At 42.2% G+C, this 19,883-nt stretch overlaps 1 protein-coding gene and 1 long non-coding RNA gene across 6 annotated transcripts in view; one reads left to right on the top strand and one right to left on the bottom strand.

Moving 5' to 3' along the window:
- Positions 1-1,365: 1,365 nt before the first annotated feature.
- Positions 1,366-12,608, top strand: CTXN3 (cortexin 3). 5 transcript variants are annotated; one of them, XM_017655137.3, is made up of 3 exons: positions 1,366-2,092; positions 9,973-10,331; positions 10,589-12,608. In XM_017655137.3, the coding sequence occupies exon 2, from the start codon at positions 10,069-10,071 to the stop codon at positions 10,315-10,317; it is 249 nt and encodes an 82-aa protein (XP_017510626.1). In that variant the 5' UTR covers positions 1,366-2,092; positions 9,973-10,068; the 3' UTR covers positions 10,318-10,331; positions 10,589-12,608. The 5 variants fall into 5 exon arrangements, with proteins under 5 accessions (XP_017510626.1, XP_036871784.1, XP_036871787.1 ...); XM_037015889.2 differs by having other exon boundaries at positions 1,368-2,092; positions 9,973-12,605; XM_037015892.2 differs by lacking the exon at positions 1,366-2,092 and adding an exon at positions 6,068-6,343 and having other exon boundaries at positions 9,973-12,606.
- A 3,073-nt stretch (positions 12,609-15,681) lies between these two features.
- The window catches only part of LOC140846178 (uncharacterized), a 146,760-nt gene continuing 142,558 nt past the window's right edge, over positions 15,682-19,883 (bottom strand). The window contains exon 3 of the long non-coding RNA XR_012125092.1: positions 15,682-18,888. This is a non-coding gene — a long non-coding RNA (uncharacterized lncRNA). The remainder of the gene's footprint in view (positions 18,889-19,883) is intronic.

Genomic DNA, 19,883 nt, shown 5'->3' with positions numbered 1-19,883 from the left:
ATCAAAGAAGAATCCAAACTTGGCTGCAAGATCTTTGTAGCAGCAGATCTTCATGAAATATTCTTTCATTTACCTAGTTCAGCTTCCTTGGGGGAAGGGCATTCTAACAAAATTTTGTGGTGGCTAATGACTGACTTTTTATAGCAAGGATACTGGGAAAGAGATACACCAACTCATGTGGATAAATGAGCAGCAGAAGAATCAGTTTAAACAGAGTTTGTCAGAGTGGGTGATGGAATTCACTTCTCTGGAGAGTTTTAGAAACAGGCCAGGTGCTCATCTCTCTGGGATGGGTTCAGTCTGCAGAGTAGCTAGAGAACAGCCATGACCCCCCCCATCCCCTTCCACCTCTATGAATCTATAGGCTCAAACAGGATCTGAGGAGGCCTCTTGGTCAGGGTGAGCCCACAGACACCCAGGCTTATTTCTAACTGGGGTACTTTCTTAGCACACGAATGATAAGTGGATAAGTGAGGGTGGGGTCAGAATGTGCCCTGGACCACACTCTGTTGGCATTACTGAGATTGTGTTCCACCTACCAGCACCTCTGGCTGAAAAGCACAAAGGATACCAGTTAGTCTGGAATGATAATGCTCTGTTGGATGTCATTTGTTCCATTGTTGTGTGTGTGTATGTGTGTGTGTGTGAAAATACAGTAGGTACAACCAATTGGAAAGGAAATTTAGTTAAAGATCCAGAAAACATACAGGGAAGCAACCTTCATGTTCGTGTGAAGTTAGTTTCAAATGTCAAGCATTTAATTCTTGCATTAGATCCTAACGTTCAGCATTTGAATTTTCTTAAATCTGAGGTCTAGCCAGGATTACTGTCTGTTGCTAGCAGCTGGGGGTTTTCATCTTAGAAAACGAGCTCCGTTTAGTCCCTTAGAGCTGCTGGGTAACGGCCGGCTTCTCACAGGGGCTGACGAGACAGCACAGCCGACAGGCACAGTCCGCGTTAGCTTTAAATATCATGTACCCCCTCATTTGGTGGGTGGATGTTGTTGCTAAGTGTGCTCCCACCTCAACAAAGAAAGTGGTGACTTGCCAAAACACAAGGATGTTCCATCTTAAGAATTATGCTGAATTCTTTCCAGAGAAGTATTTTTTTCTAAAGATGAGTTTTATCCTAAAATATTTTCCAAATTTACTTAGGCCATCCTATCCAAGGAAAATAATTTAAGATTGTGCCATGTAACTGGAATCTGTAGAATTAGAACAACTCGCTGTCAACAAAAGTCTATCTTTATTCATCAAGTGGTCTCAGATGGCCTGGGTCGGGTGGGTGCCAGTCAAGGTCACTAGGAGGCAGGCTGGCCAAAGCGGACACTGCACCTGGCAACCTACAGCCCTGGGAAATTACGAACAGGTGGTGAAAATATGATTTTGTTCTCTTCTAGTTGTTCTTCCCTCTTTGCCTCCCATACCTGCTGCTTTTCCGAAAGGTCAATTTCATTTTCTTTAGGAAAAGGATTCTTTCGTTTATCTCCAAATGCTGACTTGACGCCCTTCCCTAGAAATCATCCCATTAATTAAGATGCCCTGAAGGTCATAAACAGTAATCAGTTCAGAGGCTGGCTGCTGCAAGGTGCTAATTGACACCCCCAAAGAGGAACAGTGTCACCAATCAGTAGAAAAGAGCAGAGCGCGGGTGGATGTGTGGTTTTGATTTTGAAAAGGTGTGGGAATGCCCTGTGATGTTTTCCTCCGGACTCCTCTTGAATGTTAATGTTTTCTTGAAGATGATTTCAGACACACTGCTAGGATACCGCCTCTACTCACTGAAGCAGAATCCTCTGAAGAGTTGCTGAGGCAGAACCGAAATCATGGCTCACCTCAAAGCAGCAGCTGTATTGGCCACTAATGATGCCTCGCGCAGAAAGACGACGTTCGTTTAACTCGGGGGTTTTAATGGGAAGTTACTAAGCCTGAAACAACAGCTTTAGATCTGAGGTGTGCCATCAGCTGCTTGCAGCCAGCACAGCCGACTGCTTTAACAGCTTGGTTGGGAAGAATGGAAACTAAAGAGGCTTGTAACTACCTGTAACTGTTCCACCAGGAAATGGATCAAGTGTTTGTTCAGCCAGATCCAGGTACTTGACCCAAACTGTGTCTTTGATGGGCTAATTAAATGCTTTGTATGAACTTGACAATATGCATGAGCAATATCTTATAGATGCCGGCGCACCTAAGTTCTTAATTTAGATCTAGCTGTCACATAAAGTCTAATTAAGCAGGTGCTACGTAGAGTTAATAGGAAGCAGTGAAATATAATGATGCCTTTATTTTTAGAGCATGCTTAAGTTTATAATGCCACTGATACTGGATAAAGGAATAGTAAATCAGGCTGTTTTCTTTGCTAAGCTGCAGTAAAGTGTGCTTGAAAGCCATTTACCCATTACCGTATTCTTTTTTTTTTTTCATTCACCTAAAACATCCAACCTTCCCAAATGTACCAAGGATGTTTTAATTTGTTTACAAAGGATCACAACTTGACAACTCATAGTGATGGTGCTGAATGTGTCTGGGGTGGGTGGGGAGCAGTGTGCAGCCCTCGGCTTTTGGGGTATCAGCAGGCACTGTTTTCCACTAGGGAACATGCAATAGAAGAGAAGGAGAACTGGGCAGAGCAGTAAGGGTTATTGTTTGAAGTTACAAGTTTCAGTTTGTTAATGGTGCCTTTGGATACCGCAATTTCTGACCAGGCACTCGCGTGGCGTTTTTCTGATGTGTTCAGCTAGGCTGCAGCCTTGCCCTGCCGTCCCTTTAAAACTCTTCGAGCAGATGTTAGGGGGAAGAAGAAGGTAGGGAACAAGTAAAGCTGAGATTAGGGCTCAGGCTGAAAGAAAAGGTTTCCTGCTGACCCAGGGCTGATGAGCGACGGTGAGCGGGGACAACACTGTCCCCTCCCAAACCCAGGCGGAGGCGCCTGCAGGCTGGCTTTGCAGGGCCAGTGGAGAGAACGGACCTCCCGCGGTGGCAGCGGGGCCTGGCAACACTTCCCAAAGTGCCTGTTGACATTTATAGCTGACCACATTCACGCGTGTTAAAGTCATTGTTTATGGGTTTCCTAGTAATTTCGGGTTTGAGTGTATAAAATATTTACCCTAAACTGTCCTGAATTCTGAAGCACATGGCTATTGTGTTGGAACCAGAGGGCTGTATTTGGAAAAGAAGAATATGGAAGTTGCTATGTATTTATGTGAGCCAAAAATCAATCAATCAATAAAAATAAAAATTAAAGCGAGGTGGTGGTGGGAGGGTGGTTAAAATGCATGAAGTGCCTAGAAAGAGCCAGGAAATCTTTACCTGAAGTTCTTGGCTGGTTACCAAGAGGGCCATGAATTCCCTGAATTTATAGGAAACATTTTGCATTCTTGTGTGGATGTCTTAGAATGCAGGTTACTGTTCAATGGGCTTGTATACAGAAGTTTCACAAGATTCATGGGTGAATAACTTTGCTAATGTAGTGGTTTGATTACTTAGATGACGAGGTGGCTTTTGCAGAGGGCTCACAATCGGGGATGGTGAGGTGTAGCAGGGTTGACAGGGGTGTTTACAGACCTGGGGTCAGTGGGTGGGTGGAGGGTGGGTGAATGGAGGGTGGGGTGCCCCTCCAGAGACTCCAGTTATGCAAACAGCAGTGCAGCTGAGGTTTCCGTTAGCTCAAAAAGTGGAGAGTGATTCTGTGCAGACTCAGTCTTGGGATACGCATTCCTTTTAATCATGGAAAGGCATGTTAGCATTTCAACAGTCAGCTTCAGAAGTGCTGGAGAATAATGCAGCGCTGAATGTTTGTCTCTGGGGGTTGTGGCAAAGTCAGCCCTGCCCCCCTCACCAAATCCCACCCTTTTACAGCCTACAGATGTAGGCCTGCCAGATAAATATAAATAAGGTACACAGGACGTCTGTAGGACCAAGTGTCCTGTCTGTCACATGTGAATGAAAACTGGACAATCCTGTGAGTGTTCTTGCTCAATGGATAAACTGTTTTTGCGTTTACTTTTGAAAACACATCAAGTCACTTAATTAGGCTTTTGGCCTTGAAGTTTTAAAAATTAGGTACAGCAATTATGTGGTTTAGGAGCACTTAAAATACAGACAGCCTTGTTTAACTGCACTCCTGCATGCCATGAGCAGCTGAGGGAGGATGCCTTTCTACCCATTCCAACATGCCAGAGAGAAACTTGCGATCTGGCACCCTTTGGGGGATGGATTCCTTTGGTGACTAATTTTCATGATTATAGGCAGTTTAGTTATAATTTCATTCCTTTGTGTGCATAACAGACTTAGAAATAAGTCTCATTTTGCACAAAAATGGTATAAAGAGATAACTCTTCATTCCTCATCAGCTATATATTGAACCCTTACTACCTGCTAGGCATGCTACACATGTATTACAGCTCCTGCAGCTACTATCATTGCAACCCATAGCAGGAAGGTAGACACTTGAGTGGATGGAGCAAAAAGTGAGATGGTAGGATCGAATGCCTGTGGGCAGTTCCTCAGAACAAGGCCCCAAATGGACCTCACTGATTCTGTCACTTTAAAAATAAGAAAAGAAACATGTCATGCTTGAAGATATATTTTCTTCAGATGACATATTTTTCCTTCCTGTGAAATTGTTTAATGATATGCTAATGAAATGAAATGTCCGAAGGATCCATGCTTAGAAAGGGTACATGCTGACATTTATAGTTGCCATGTAAGACATTTACATTTGGGGTATATTAAATGACTGCCCTTCCCCACCAAAAAAAAAAAAGAAGCAGACGAAGTAAGAAAGGAAACTGCTTATATCCAGCTGATTTTTAGATTTAAGACCCCACCCATCAGCGGGAGGCCAAGGAGACCCTAAAGAGCCAAATGACTGCTTTCTGAATTGGATTTGTGACTATAAAGTGTCCCTGTGGCTCAGATTATCTGTGATTCTTAAACAAGACCAGTTTCCAACACAGTGGTCTGCCATCCTGGTTTGGCTGGATGGCAGGTGCTTTTTCTCCCTGTCTCTGGATCAGCTGGCACCTTGAAAGTCTGAATTCAGTTGCCTGGACTGTGAGGGACCAGGGCTTTGATTCAACCTCTGTGTAGAGAGGAAATGATCCCAGAGTGGTAAGGGGCTTGTTGTTTAATAAGGGGAAGGAGCCAACCCTCGAAGAGATGTGTCCTGTCACAGGGGTCACCTCCGAATGCAGGGAAGTGCCCCCGGACACAGCAGGAAGCACCCCATCCCTTTGGTGAAGCAAGCAGCGGGTATTTGGTGTGGACCTTGAGGGAGGGAGAGAAACACACAGGTGGGAATAGGCTGAGGAGGGGGCATCACGCACAGAGCATCATGACTAAAAGCTCAGCGGTGGGAAACCCAGAAACGTTCAGAGAACAGCAGGTGTTGTGCAGAGCAGCAGAACAGACAGCGAGGGGGTTGTTCTCCTCAGGGGTCTCAGACTCATTACACGTAAGTTTGTTCTTATCAAGCCATTGGTCATGTGACTCAAAACCAAATATGATATGATCTTTGTTCTTTTTTAAATTTCTTATGAAAATAAACTGCCTTAGCAAAATGCCATTGCCAGGATATCACCTAACTTATGGTCCAGTAACAGGAGCATCAGGTCCGTAAGGGGGTAAATGGACATGCTAGGTAGGGTCTTGGACATTGGAGTACAAAGGTTTTCTCAGTTCCTTCAAGCGGGAACAGTTTTCATAGACAATCTCTGCTAATGTGCCCATGTGTCACTTGGTAAAATATTGCCTTTTAATAGGGGCCTCTGCTGATTTGACCAAAGGAGTTATTTTAATAGGAACCTGGGCACCGCAATACATGGGGCAGGGAGAGGCTTACAAGTAATAAAGAGCTGCAAAATTTTTAGAATGTTTTCATTTCCATTTTCTCATCAATTTGGTATATCTGGAAAGGGTTGGAGAACATACATTAATTTTTTTAGCAGGCTTCTCAAAATAGGTAAGATTTGAGCTTAGAAAGATGAATCTTGGTGCAGTATGTTGCAAGTATGGGGAAAGAGAGGGCCTCTTTGTCAATTACTCAAACTAAAGTGAGTGGCTGGTAGTGAGAAAGACATGGGCTGAGATGGGAAGCTCCTGCGGGGCTCCATCCATTTTTCAGGGTGTTTTACACTCTGGGATGATCGCAGAGTCTGTGGAGGTTGGCTCGAGAAAAAGGTTGTATTGTATGATTTTTGAAAATGGCATAGTCTAATTAAGGTCTCCATGGTCCAATATTAAAAGTAGACTATTTCCTGAGCCCACCATGCGGGCCTGGCAAAGGCAAGACCGAGGTGCACTGCTTGCGTGATGGTGAAGCCAGTCCGGAGGAAAATACTGCTGTGAGTAACCGGTCCTTCTGCTTCTGAAAATAACTGCCTTTTGTTATTGCTGACACTCAGGGTGGTGGTGTCCAAATCTTTTCGAATAATTTACTTGCCCAGATTTCACTATTCATCTAGTGAAAGATTTCATTATTCAACTAAAAATAATTGTGAACATTCTCAAGTGTCATTTTTAACAAAAAGGGACACTTTTTACTCTAAGACAGACATTTTTAAAATGTAAATGTTTTCAAGTATTTTTGTATGGTGGTAGTCAAATGATTACATTTACTTATTTTTCTGCCTCTTATTGTAGCTGATGCTTCCTTTAACTTATACGTGCTGTTGAGCTCACCACAATTATAAATTATTGATTAGCTGATGGAGGGTTTAAAGTCAACCAGGCTCTTTCAGGGATTTCAATCAGTCTGAGGCAAAACTGTGAAATGGTTGGCACTTTTCTCTGGATCTCTGTACCCCTATATTCCTTTATAATCATTTCCTGATCATCTCATCTCTATCCACCAGCTCCCCATTCCTCCCCTGGATGCCTCTCCTGGGCCATCTGCCCATAGCACCTGGTCAACTCCCCTCAAATCCTACAAGCCCCTCAGTCCCAGCAAGATCTTCCTTCCATCTCCATCCACCACCTCTCTTCCCTTCAAGCGGGAACAGTTTTCATAGACAATCTCTGCTAATGTGCCCATGTGTCACTTGGTAAAATATTGCCTTTTAATAGGGGCCTCTGCTGATTTGACTAAAGGAGTTATTTTAATAGGAACCTGGGCACCGCAATACATGGGGCAGGGAGAGGCTTACAAGTAATAAAGAGCTGCAAAATTTTTAAAATGTTTTCATTTCCATTTTCTCATCAATTTGGTATATCTGGAAAGGGTTGGAGAACATACATTAATTTTTTTAGCAGGCTTCTCAAAATAGGTAATTAGGCTGCAAAGAGGGTTAACCATATACTTGCATCTGCCTTCGAATCAGCCTAGGGCTGTAAAACAGCCAATTAGAGCCGATTTTTAAATCATTCTGATCGTTGGCTTCTCTGTGAAGAAGTCAGGCTCCAGACTCACTTAATAGGGAGATGGGAGAGGGAGGTGTGGCTGATAATCTGAATTGGGATGACTTGCTGGGGTTTCCCAGAATAGTTGCCCATCACTGCAGCCCCCAAATGAATGGTGCACCAGCTTTAAAATGAGTCATGGGAGAAGCCTAAGATGTATGAGATGTTGAGCCAGGAGAAAAGGAATTGCTGTTTTGCCTTGTAACCAGGACAAGGTTGGGGACGACCGCTCCTGGGTGTCAGGATGGCTGTCACCCAGTGGGGACCAGGGGTGGGAAGGGAGGGTCCGAACAAGGTATGGCTCCCGGTCAGGCAGCTGAGCCTAGAGAGTTACCATCACTAGGTCCTTTGTGCAGTCTGTCACTGTTTTCACAGAACTTTCATTAGGCTTCACAGATCCAGAAATCTTTTTGTTGTGGATTTACACAGTGATGGTCTCTGCTTTTCCTATACTTCTTTTTCAGATCGTGCAGTGTTTTCATAAAGAACTTTCTGAAAATGCGTACGTACCTCAGCTGTGTTGAGAACAGAAAAAGGGACTCTGGCCCCCTCTGGGCTGGAGGGAAAGTGGCTGCAGAATGGGGTTCTAGGAAGCCAGTAAGGAGAGTGGAGATCAAAGTGGGGGACCCTTGGAGGGACGTGAACAGACAAGAGGGAATGCAGCAGGGATGGTGTGGGCATCTATTCCGCTACCACCGCGTGGATTTCTTTTGATACAGCCCATGGAGAATTTTATATTTGGCAAGATTAAGGCCAGTTTGGGTATTTTGGGTGGGTATGGATGGTCTTCATCTGGAGCATTAAAGAGCTGCATAGGAAGGGCTGGCCCCCGTCTCTGCCCCCTCCCCTCAGCCGCAGTGACCTATGGAGAATTAATACCTGAGGCCAGGGAGTGCCTAAAAACAAGCAAAGCAAGACCAAACTGAGTCCATGAACATCCTCTATTGTCCCAAGGAGCTTATTTTTAAAAATACAGTCAAATTTTATCCAAATCTTACTTCAAAATAAATGAATCATAAATAAATCTATTGCAGCTCTTTCAACGTTAAAAAACAATTCAGAGTCATGGAGCTTCAAAATCTTTCCCTGAAACTGGCAACTCCTTCCTCCCAGATACCGATTGTAATTCCCTTTGTAAACTGTTTTTTATATGTGATTTTATAGGCTTTGAAGTGTCAACATACAAGCAAACTGTTATGATGATTACTAACACTATCCTTAAAGGCAATGATTATGAGTTTGCTGAAGAAATCCTGTCCTAATGCTTTAGATCATAATTTCTATTTTTATTTGGTTATTTTCATTGACATAATTTCTTTTGAATCCATGTTAATTTCCATGGCTGACTACTCTGTTAATTTTTCTCTTGGGCAGATTCATAAATAAGTATGTCATATGATTTTTCCATACAGCAATGTAATATAGAAACTTATCTTTACAAAATTGGATGTAAATAATTAAGTTCACTCGCTGAAGCTTTGCATCGCTTTTGTGTATACTTTAATTTGCTCTTTGAGACAAATGGTAATATCCATATACCTTAATTTGTCCACTAGGAAAACAGAGATAGTGGTAAGTTATCTTTTTCCTTCTCTTCCTCTCTATCAAATGGTCTTCAACAGTAGAAAGCCACTCTAAGGCTTTAAAGAAAATGCTTCAATTCCTTTTCCCTAGCTCCGTTCTCTAGGTGTTTCCCGGGGTCAAGTATTGAACATGATCTTTCTTTTCTGAAGAAAAGAGAAGAAAAGCAGCAGGAGCTTGATGGTTTGGGTGTCTTAGACACCTCTTTCTCCCTTGGTCCAGGCAAAAGCAAGCAGAGGAGAAGCATCCTAGCTTCCTTACTTATGTCTTAAGTGAAGCAACATTTTGTATTGTTTGTTTTCCTCCTTTGGGTACTTTACAAAGAGCTTTCACATTCATCTTCCTTGTAGCACTATGAGATACGCAGGCATTTCTACTACCATTTTTACAGTGTAGTGACCTCTCCGAGGTCCCATGCTCATTTTGCAGTAAAATGGAATCCAGAGGCTTGAGCCCAGAACCCAATGCTCCCGAGGGAGTTTCTATATCAAGCAGTTTTTCCAGTCTCGGTGTCCTTGTACCGGATTTACAGAGGTCCCTACTTCCATGGAGCTTATAGTAGGTTGGCTGACCTTTGTCATGTTTAGCCACAGTCCTAGCACATAGTTGGTGTTCAGTCAGTGGTATCGGTGTAAGGAGGATGTGAGAGTCATATTACTGGAGGGAATCTAGAAGACACTTGGCAGGGGAGGCTGAGTTTGGCCAGCGGGTTAGCTGCACATCCTGAGGTCAACATTGCCTAGCAGGTGTCTCATCTTCTCTATTCTGGTTGCCTTCCCTGCCCATCCCCCCAGGTCCCAGGTGGCTGCTCTGAGGAGTCTGGTAATTGCATGCAAGAGGAAAATATTCTTCCCTGTAATTAGACAGAATTAAGTACCTCTGGTGAGAAAGTCTGGAGCATCCAACTTCTTTCTGAAAAACATGACTGTGAGCCTAGAAATAAAGCTGCTCTTTGGAAGTGATTCCCTTTCCTTCTTTTTTTTTCTTCCTGCAGATAACTCAGCCTTTCCAAGGTGCAGCCACCATGATCTCAGCCGACTGATAATGGAAGAGAAGAAAACTGGGGATTCCTGTGCCCTGGCTTCCCTGGATGATGGATGGAGGCCAGCCCGTCCCTTCACCCCTCGTGCCCCTGGGGAACGCATCGTCAGATTTTAGCATGTCTCTGGAACAGAAAACCACATTTGTTTTTGTGATTTTGTTGTTTATTTTCTTGGGCATCCTCATTGTCAGGTGCTTCCGGATTCTCCTGGACCCGTACCGGAGCATGCCGACCTCGACCTGGGCTGATGGCCTGGAGGGCCTGGAGAAAGGGCAGTTTGACCATGCCCTTGCTTAGCAGCCAGGGAGCGGGTGAGGAATTCGCTTTAGTCATGTTCTCAACAAATCAAGTTTTAACACTATCTCATCCTGGAACCTTAATCCATTATTTAGTAAACTAAACATGCTATTGGGTTAAAAACATTTGAGGACATTGGAAATGGAGGTTTGTATTATTAATCCCAAACAGGAAGGTTTAGATTTCTTATTTAGGCAATGAATGAATATTGTTGAATGCGTGTGATGCTGAAACAAAAAACTTCAATACCGACATAAACTCTGCCTGACAGGGAAGCCCTCTCCGACCTGTCTAGAGAATAAAGACTCTGAGAAAGGGTCTGGTCTGAACCTGGAGATGGCGCCATGAAGAGACTACCTCGTGCTAATCGCGTCTCTCAGCTTGCTTTGATTTTCCCTGGGATCTGGGTCCTGACCAGAGACTGAGGAAGACTGTGCTGAGTGGACCCAGATCAGGTACTTGTTTCCTTCTAAAGCAAGGAACCCTGGCAGGCAATGGGAGGGCTTGGAAAAGATGGTTCCATCCCCGGAAAATGCGAGCAGGGATGATTTCATTCTGTTTCTCAAGGAAACTCAATGCAAAGGCTTGTGGAGGTTTTAAAGCTGTTTGCCGGGCCAAGTCCCTTTTATGTATTCATATTAATAACATGTAGAGGTAGCTATACATAACCTGCATTTGCTTTCTGCACACAAATGATTGGCAAAATAGGTTGCAAGAGCAGCTTCAAGTTTTCTTTTTAATGAAAAGTTAATTGTTTAGAGAAGACTTTTACAGTCTTAAGAGGAATGTGTGTTCATGACTGAATATAGAAACCAAATAAAACTTCTCAAGAGACAGAAGTGTCTTCTCATTTCACCGAGACGAATGCTGGGAGACAGAGTGTGGTATTGAATGCTGGGAACCCACAGTGTTCTGAGAGAGTGAGAGAGAGCAGAAACCATGAAACATCATTGAATTCGCCCCTCTGTCACTTCAGGGCTCCACTGTCCTGCACACAGAAAACCTGTTCTAAGCACTATTTAAGACTACGGAAAAGGGAGATGTGAAAACCTCTTATTCCAACTTCTGATGGTAAGAAAACCTTGTATCTTACCTAAACCCCTTGGGCTGTATTTATAGTCCATGACTTCTCCTTTCTCCTCAGCTAGCTATCTTCATTATTATTATTTTAAAAAGTTTAAAAAGCCAACCTTGCCTGAAAAGACATCCTTAGAAGAAGGATGAAAAAGAAACCCTGTTTTCTTGTCTCCCATTTTTTTAAACATTCTTTAGGGTTGGTGGGGGGTGTCCTGCTGTCCACATTTCCTCCCCCATCATGTTCCCCTTGATTTCTTCTCATTATTAAAAAAAATCCTGCTGTATTGAAATATAATGCACATACTATAAAATTTACCCTCTTAGAGTGTACAATTTAGTGGTTCTTAGCATCTTCATGGGATTGTATGACCATTGCCACTGAAGGATCCCTGCATCGTCTGCCCACTGCGGTCACTTCCCATCCCCATCCTCCCAGCGTCCAGCAATCTTGAATCCACTCTCTTTCTCTATGGATTTGCCAATTCTGGGTATTTCATATAAATGGAATCATAGACTATGAGGCCCTTTATGTCTGGCTTCTTTCACTCAGCATGTTTTCAAAGTGATTCAGCCATGATCACACTGAAAGGTACGTAGCAGGCTACAAGGAACTTCCTTCCTTTGAATGGCCAACTAATATCTTGTTGGGCTACACCAAATTCTGTTTACCCATGTTGGTTACCATGGTATCCACTGGCTAGTATGTGCAGCTGCTGTGAACATTCGTGCACAAGTTTGGGTATGAATATGTGTTCAGTTCTCTTGAGTATATTCCTAGGAATGGATTTCCTGGGTCATATGCTACTGCATGTTCAACTTTGTCAAGGACTGTGAGCCTGTTTCCGTAAGTGGCTGCATCATTGTCCATTCCCATCAGCAAAGAGGTGTGATGGTTTCCTTGTCTCTTCCCAGCTACTCAAATTTTTTCTTTAGTTGTAGAATTTATAACGGATCACACCACTTCAAGGATGAGTCAGATTAAAAAGAACCACCTCTGGTTTCTACATGCTTTAAGTTTTTTGATGCCTTCAAAAATCCTTTGCTTCTGTATCTAAAGCAAAACACAGATGTCGATCTGTGGCCACCCTGTGGTCTATTAAGTCACCTGAGTATATTTTCTGTCTTACAAATGTGTATTTCTTTAACCCACTAATTATAAAGTTTTTTTTCTCCAAATGTATTATGTCGTGTATCCTTATTAAGTTTTTCCTTATTTTATTGGGAGTCTCTTCAAACCCATTCAAGTATGTACTGAGCACCTGTACTGAGACTAGTATTTCTAGCACTGGAAAGATAGGACAAGTACAGGGCTAGCTCTTGTGCTTGAGCACCCTTCTGTCTTGTTGGAGAGTAAGAAATGCAGGAAAGCATGTGTCTGGATCTTTGTTCAAATGACTGATATGGACCTGTGGTTCCCACACCATTAGAATCATCTGGGAGCTTAAAAAATACATTACACTCCCACACATTGTTATTATAAAAGTCGTATATGATTATGGTAAAAAACACATAAAATCTGGAAAAATATGAAATTAACGGCAGTAGTCAAAACCCTGCCTCCTTAGGTCACGCTTCTCCTCAGTTCCTCTAGTGAGCTTGATGAAAATGTAGATTACTCTAGCCTTCCACCCCTAGAGGTTGATTCTGTAGTATTGGGTCACGGAACAAATTCTTCAGGAGACAGAATACGGAAGAGATGGATGTGGGCCAACACAGTCAAGGAAATGTCCCAGGAGACTACAGCTCCGTAACGGTAGTGCATCCTTAAGTGTTTGGTATAAAGCTTCATGCAGTGTAAGAATTTATTACAAAATAAATTCTATCTTGATTTAAGAGGATGGAGATGTTTTAGATATGTGCAAAGGAAAGAGGAGGGAAAATCCTGGGATAATGCAAAGGAGGTGTGGGTGTGGGGCTCTGGCTGGAGGAGATAGTTGGAGGGGTAGCTGGCGTTCAGCAGGAAGGGGAAAGGTGGGGCTGAACATCAGAGGGGCCTAAAAGGCAAAATGGAGTGCGGGGCGTCACTGAAGATTCCTGAGGGAAAAATGACAGGAGGAGTAGTTGTCAATTCCTGTAGTCACACCCCTCCTCAGGCAACTATCTTCTATAATGGGAACAGACTGAAATAGCCACCTGCCCTCCAGAAGGCCTCTGGGTACAGGATTGCCAGCCTGCGCCACAGGGCCGCCCAAAGCCTGCTCTTTCTTTCCCCTCTTCAGTCCCCACTCTATTTTTGTTTTTCCTTCTCAGATTACTGCTCCTGGTTCAGCCTCCCCTCTGGCGCTCCCTGCCCCACCCCACCCTTGTGTCTAACAAGGGTACCATAACAAGCAACAAAAGCTTTGGGCTATTCGGAGTAAATTGATCTCTCCCGTGAGAAGTGCTAACTCTGTTTTAATTACTTGTGGCTCCTTGGGGTGAACAGCATATTCTTAAAAGGTCACAGAAACCCTCTGTTTTCCTGGCTCTCAGACTACAGGAGTTACAGTGCAGCATTTTGCCTGCCTTACGAGATATTTATATCGAGTGCAGCTGCCCTCTATCGTGTCTATCTGCATCCCAGGATGAAAAAAATTTACTTTCCCAAGGTCAGTCTAGAATAGAGTGGCCTTTTGATTCAGAAAAATGTGGCAAACTCATTCTCAGTCTGAGCTCTGAGTGGTTTATGTCCCCAAGAGACCCCAAGTTCTAGATCAATCTTGTTCCCTCCAAGACACCTTTTAAAATATCTTAAACACTGAGTAAACTAAGTCCAACATGGGGTATGAAGGAGATTAACTTCACTTCTGCTGTGAAACTAATGGACATTCCAAGCCAGATCATTCAGTAAAGGAATGATCTTTTATTAAGGGTTAAAGCTGAAATAAAATAAGCAACAGTTTTAGGAAGCAGAAGTTAGAGCAGATGCTTATGTATGTAGGAAAATATATGTGTGCAAAGTTCCTTTTTTATTGGTGTCATTACATAGTGTTTTACTGAAAAACTAAAGCTTTTATATTGTAAGTATATAGATAAACTTGGTGTGATTAGAAATTTTACTCATCCACCATAAATCATTAACAAAAAAATTATAGTTTCAAGATATCAACTTTCTGAATTGACGGATATTGTCAATGTATTTTAAAGTGTATTGAAAAACAGTTATGTTCAAAAAAATATTTTAAATCCAAAGCATAATTGAATTAATTCTGAGATGTGATTTGTGTTATCTGAGGTGTGTGTTTTCTGAGGCAAATCATGCAAGAGGGGTGTCTCAATTATTGCTTAATCACAAAGTTGTAGTGTAGAACCCTGATCTCCATAAAAAGTGCCCAGATCACAATATGTGCATATGCAATCCGGAATCCAACTGACACATGCCAGAGGTTAGTTGCTTATTTTGAGAGGCAAAACATGGACCTCTCAACTTTGTACTTCCTGTTTCTTAAAGAATACATAGATTATTTCAGCGAGCTGTCTACCTCTTCAGAAGCATGGTCTCCCCATCCTACATCTTGCTTTGGCCTGATGAGCCATGGCCCAACAGTTTGGTGAGTCTGTGGCCCTTTCCAAGGTCATTTTTTGAATAGGATTCCCTGCTGGATTAGGATACAGTGGAAATTTTGTTTCTAGTTTCCTGCCATGAACTACACTCACGTCTTGTCACATAGCACCACAAGATTCTCTTAACATCTCTCCGTCCTATAGCCTTTCCCAGTATACTGATTGATGTTTCTATGCTTAAGGTTGACAGCGATGTCTTTTAATGGTCTTCAAGGGGGATTTCCACCCTATTTTCTTCTAAGCCCTATTACCACTCCAAGAGTTTCCGAATTTATGCCACCTTTGAGAAGGTGGCTCTTCCTGGATTCTTGGGAGTTTGAAAAGCCAGAAAGAAACATTGCAGTCATCTATCTCAACCCCTCACTTTACATATAAGCAGGGAGGTCAAAGGGCATGCCCACAGACACGTCCCCACCCAAGGGTTATTGGCTTTATCGTCTTACATATGTGGTGTGCAGATGAACTCAGAAAGAGCAGTTAATAAATTCATGAAGTGAAAAATGTCCATTTGCTAAATGACATGACAGTTATTCTTAAATAATCTCTTTTCTTGAGAAAGTGCACAAATATGTTTTGTTTTTAAAGAAAAATCCCTATAGACAATGTATTTTCTTTTGGGATATCCACAAGCTTCAGTTTTAAGTGTCTAGATGACCAGAAACATTTCCAGGTAGAACACAAAGGCTTCCTGAGCAAAGACAGTTTCTCAGAACACAGGATAATCAATCTAGGATAAGACTTCAACATTTCTTTATTTCCAAATAGATCTTTGAGCTGTTTTTCTCAGCTGAAGAGATAGGCCAGGGAGATTACAACATAAAATGCATAAAGGCTTTGAATACAGCCCAATCTCTGGTTTATCAAAGAGATGTCTGGATCCTCTCGGGACGTAGACAGAGCTTCAGAAGATATACAATGAAGTACTTCAAGTTTGAAAGTATCCTTTATCCTTTACTGCCATGCATTTTTTCCTAGTTACTTCACCTCTTTCCCTCTATTTTCTGATAAGTGAAGTGCTGGAAGAAGCTTAATGTAACATTAAATTCAGTACTTGTCTAGTACATGAATATTTGCTCAATCCTCACAACAGAGGGCTGCCTGGTTTCTGCCTGAGCATGTCTAACCTCTTAAGGAGTCCATTCCATTTTGAGCTTGTTCTGTTTTTATAAAATATTTCCTCATTTACTGTAAAGTCTTCTTTCGGGAATTTTCACCAACTTGACATTCTTGTTAATTCTAAAGGGAAAGACTTGTAATACTCTTTAATATGACAACCTTCAAGATGTACTTATTGTTGAAAGACAGTTCTCCATGGAGCTCTCCTCTTTCTGTGTGTCTTTCCCACAGAGGCACTGGCAGCATTTGGTTCTTTCCAAAGATGTTTGTTTAGATGCAGTATCTCCCATCCCCTAGGAAAATGGTTGGGCTGGCTTGCTGGCAGCCTGTTCTAAAAGACTGGGATTTCCTAAACTTGGGGTTCCTCTCCTGTAATGCAACCCACTGTGGGTGCAAGCATTACCTGTTCTTTTGCATTGCCCTGAGGGAACTGGGCACAAGGAAATGATGATACTCTGGGTACTCCGGCTGCTGTAGTAAACTTCTCTGCCTCAGAGTCTTGTATCTTTTCCCACCCCATGAAATGGTGTCAGGCTAACATGTCAGCTTGCAAGTATGGTAAAATCTCAAGTCCTTCCTAGTACTTGACAGTTAACATTGTAGGGATAAAAAATTCCAGTTCCTCCAACTATCCTTCATATTGTCATATGTTTTGAATCATCTCTTGTTCCTATCGAACATTCTGGATCCTCTTCATTTTAAGTAGGTCCCTGCTGCACAGAAAAGAAGAGTCGATATGCAGTTTGACTGAAATGAGTGGAACCAAACTGTTATTGATTTTGTTCCAAAAACCATGTGTCATAAGGCAGCCTAAGATGCAATGATCTTTTTTGCAGCCACATAACTGTCGACTCTTATCAAATTCACAGTCAGCCTGAACCCTTAGGCATTTTTATCTAAGTCATGCTGGAAATTTACCTGTGCCAATGTTACACTAAATATAAATTCCCATCATCTTCTTGTATGGTTTTAAAATTCCGCACCCAATCCAGGAATTAAAAATTTCCCTTCTTTGATTTCATTATATTCCATTTGGACCATCATTCTAGGGCTTTTTATAAACCGATTCCCTCATTATCATATTCATTATGTTTCCCATCTTTGTGTTGTCTGTGATTTGGCTCAGCAAGCCATTTATATATTTATCACCCTCATGGTAAAACTTTGAACATATTGGAGAGAAGGAGAGGGCCGCGGGTCATGCCACAGAACCCTTCCTGCCTTTAAGCACTCCGGCAGCTGCAGCAATTGTAAGCAACTGCTCCCCAGAGTAAGCTCCGTGGAGGCCCTCCTGGAGATGCTCCCAGGGGACACCCGCGGAGCACGAGGACTTGGGAGTCTGCAGCAAAGCTTCAGAAGGCAGGGACACCACCAGCGTGACGTTTGTGTAACTTTCAGGGCTCTGCTGAAATGTTACGGATGCACGTTGGCAAGTGGAAGCCACATGAAAGGCAGCGAGGAGCTCTACCCACATTTGCTGGAGCTTGAAACTCACAGGCAGGGAAAGGACTTTGGGCTACGCTCGCATCTCTGCTCAGCACTGTGATTCTGGTTTTACATGAAAATAATCGTGCAGTATCTGCCTGAGGAAAACTTCTCCTGGTGACAGAGATCATCAATCATACATTAATCCACTTGAGATAGCACAGAATAATGAAAGCACACGCCTGGGACTCTGACTGCTTAGGTTCATTACAAGGAGCTGGCTGGGAGTCTTTTTTAAATCACTTAATTCCTCTGGGCCTCCCTTTCTTCACTTGTCAGTTGAGGTGTTTGGACTAGTTAATCTTCAAATACCCTTTTACTTCCTAAAAAACATTTACAGCTAGAAATGCAGGAACCATTTACCGAACACCCTACGAAAGGGACTTGGAGAACTTAGATAACCTGCCCCAGGTCACATGGCTTGCATGAGGCAAAGTGAAAATTTGAATTCAGTTCACCATGAATGCCTCCCTATCTGGAAAACAGCACTAGAATCAAATCAACAGTAAAAACTCTGGAAATGAGGAAAATTACAAATAGAAGTAAGGTCTTCTAGAAATAGTAAATTGAATCAACACTCTGCTGAAGTTTTTGTCATTGTTATTGTTATTTTTCAGAAACTACCTAGAAAAGAAGGTTTATGTGCTGAAAAGTAGCCTTTGACAGGGCTGTGAGGCTCCCTTAATATACTGAAGTTTTGTTTTGTTTTGAATACTCTTTGTTTACATTTGGCTTCCAACCCTGACTGATTTTGTGACCTTGGAAAAATGAGTTCGCTTTTTTGCACCTAATTTTCTCATTGGTAAAAGGGGCATGATATTAATAGCATCTTTCTCACATGGCTTTTTACAAGGACTAAATGAGGAGATGAGAATACAACCTGACTAATAAGCTTTCAACAAATGTTGGCTTAACAATGACAGTGCAGGAGTGATCTTTTACATGCATACCTCACAGACATACTAAGTCATTTAAATATGTACCCAAACACAAAATTGCTCTAAAAATTAAACTATTAAGGGCAAATTTTATAAAATTGTGCTTTTGTGATTATTTATCAGTTTTTCCAAGTTCAGGATATAATGAGGAAAACGTCCATATGAAGTGAAGATTAATTTGAGCTCTTTGCCTAAAGTAAAAGCATCATCTCTGGAACTAGCACAGACTTCTAGGCACAGAGAGACAGGCTTCCTCTTTTTCATTCCCAGAAGTGCTCTTTGGTCATAAAAATCTTTTTCTTTACATGAGCCAACTTTCAAAACATTTGGAAGCAGAAATGCTTCACACTTAGATTTCTTATCATTGCTTTGCTGGTGATCTTGATAAAGTCAAATGAATTCCTCATGTTCCCTGTAAAGTGGAAATAATGGAACTGTTTAGCAAAATAAGTCAATGATCTTTTGAATGCATAAAATCCTGCTGAAACAGTAAATAGAAAAATACGAATATTTGAACTTAATGAATTTCTTTTGTGTTCTAAAAGGAAGTAAATTAGGCATACATTTTATTGATCAAGTAAGATACTTTGCACATGTGACGAATGCTTTTTCATATTCTCCGAGCAACATAGTGCTGAAACATGGGAGAATCTATTGTGGATGTTCTCTAGCCAGTATAATGCCTGCCCCTTATAAGCCTGCATCCCCATCTAAGATAAGTAAAGGCTGTTGCCTCTATTTTTAGTTATAGATTAGCTTTAAATAGAGAATACATTAATCTTGCGATTACCCTCCTCACTGAGTTCCAAGAATGAGCCTTCACGGAGGTCACGCTGTTCCTAGGAGTGATCTGTAACTGAAGTTTCAAAGAATACCCATCGAGTGAGTCCAGGAATGAAACTATGCGTTTATTTAAATCTTTCACCAAGGAGGGCAAAGTATGAGAATGATATGTCCTCTAACTTTTGCAAAGGAATTCTTGGCAATAAATTCCGCTGACTTTGGGCTCGGAGAGCTCTGTTCAGTGCGCTGGGCAGTTTTCCAGGATATCAGGTTATTGGCCACAGCTTTGGATGGTAAGGTTCCTATGGGCTAAACACCTCCGGGGAGAAATGTGCAATTGGTGCCTCCTATAGGATATTGCAGGGAGGTGGGAAGGAGTAGCCCCTGCAGTTAGTGACTTCTCTCACTGTGTGATCTCTCCATTTGTGCTGGGAAATATCTGCCTATTTTCTTGGATTGTTCTACGTTACTGAGTCATTCTCAACTTTTGCTTACCTGTTGGGTAAATTTAAGAAGTGAAAGGTTCCAAATGACACAAAGTCACATTTTTCATTAATCAATTCATTCATTCATCAGCATAGTAACTAGTGGGTATCAAGCATTGGTAACTCTCATTAGGTTTAC

This window comes from Manis javanica, chromosome 14, assembly GCF_040802235.1.
Source record: "Manis javanica isolate MJ-LG chromosome 14, MJ_LKY, whole genome shotgun sequence".
NCBI classification, from domain to species: Eukaryota; Metazoa; Chordata; class Mammalia; order Pholidota; family Manidae; genus Manis; species Manis javanica.
Note: the sequence above shows the minus strand (reverse complement) of the source record. Positions and strands in the feature narration are given on the sequence as shown.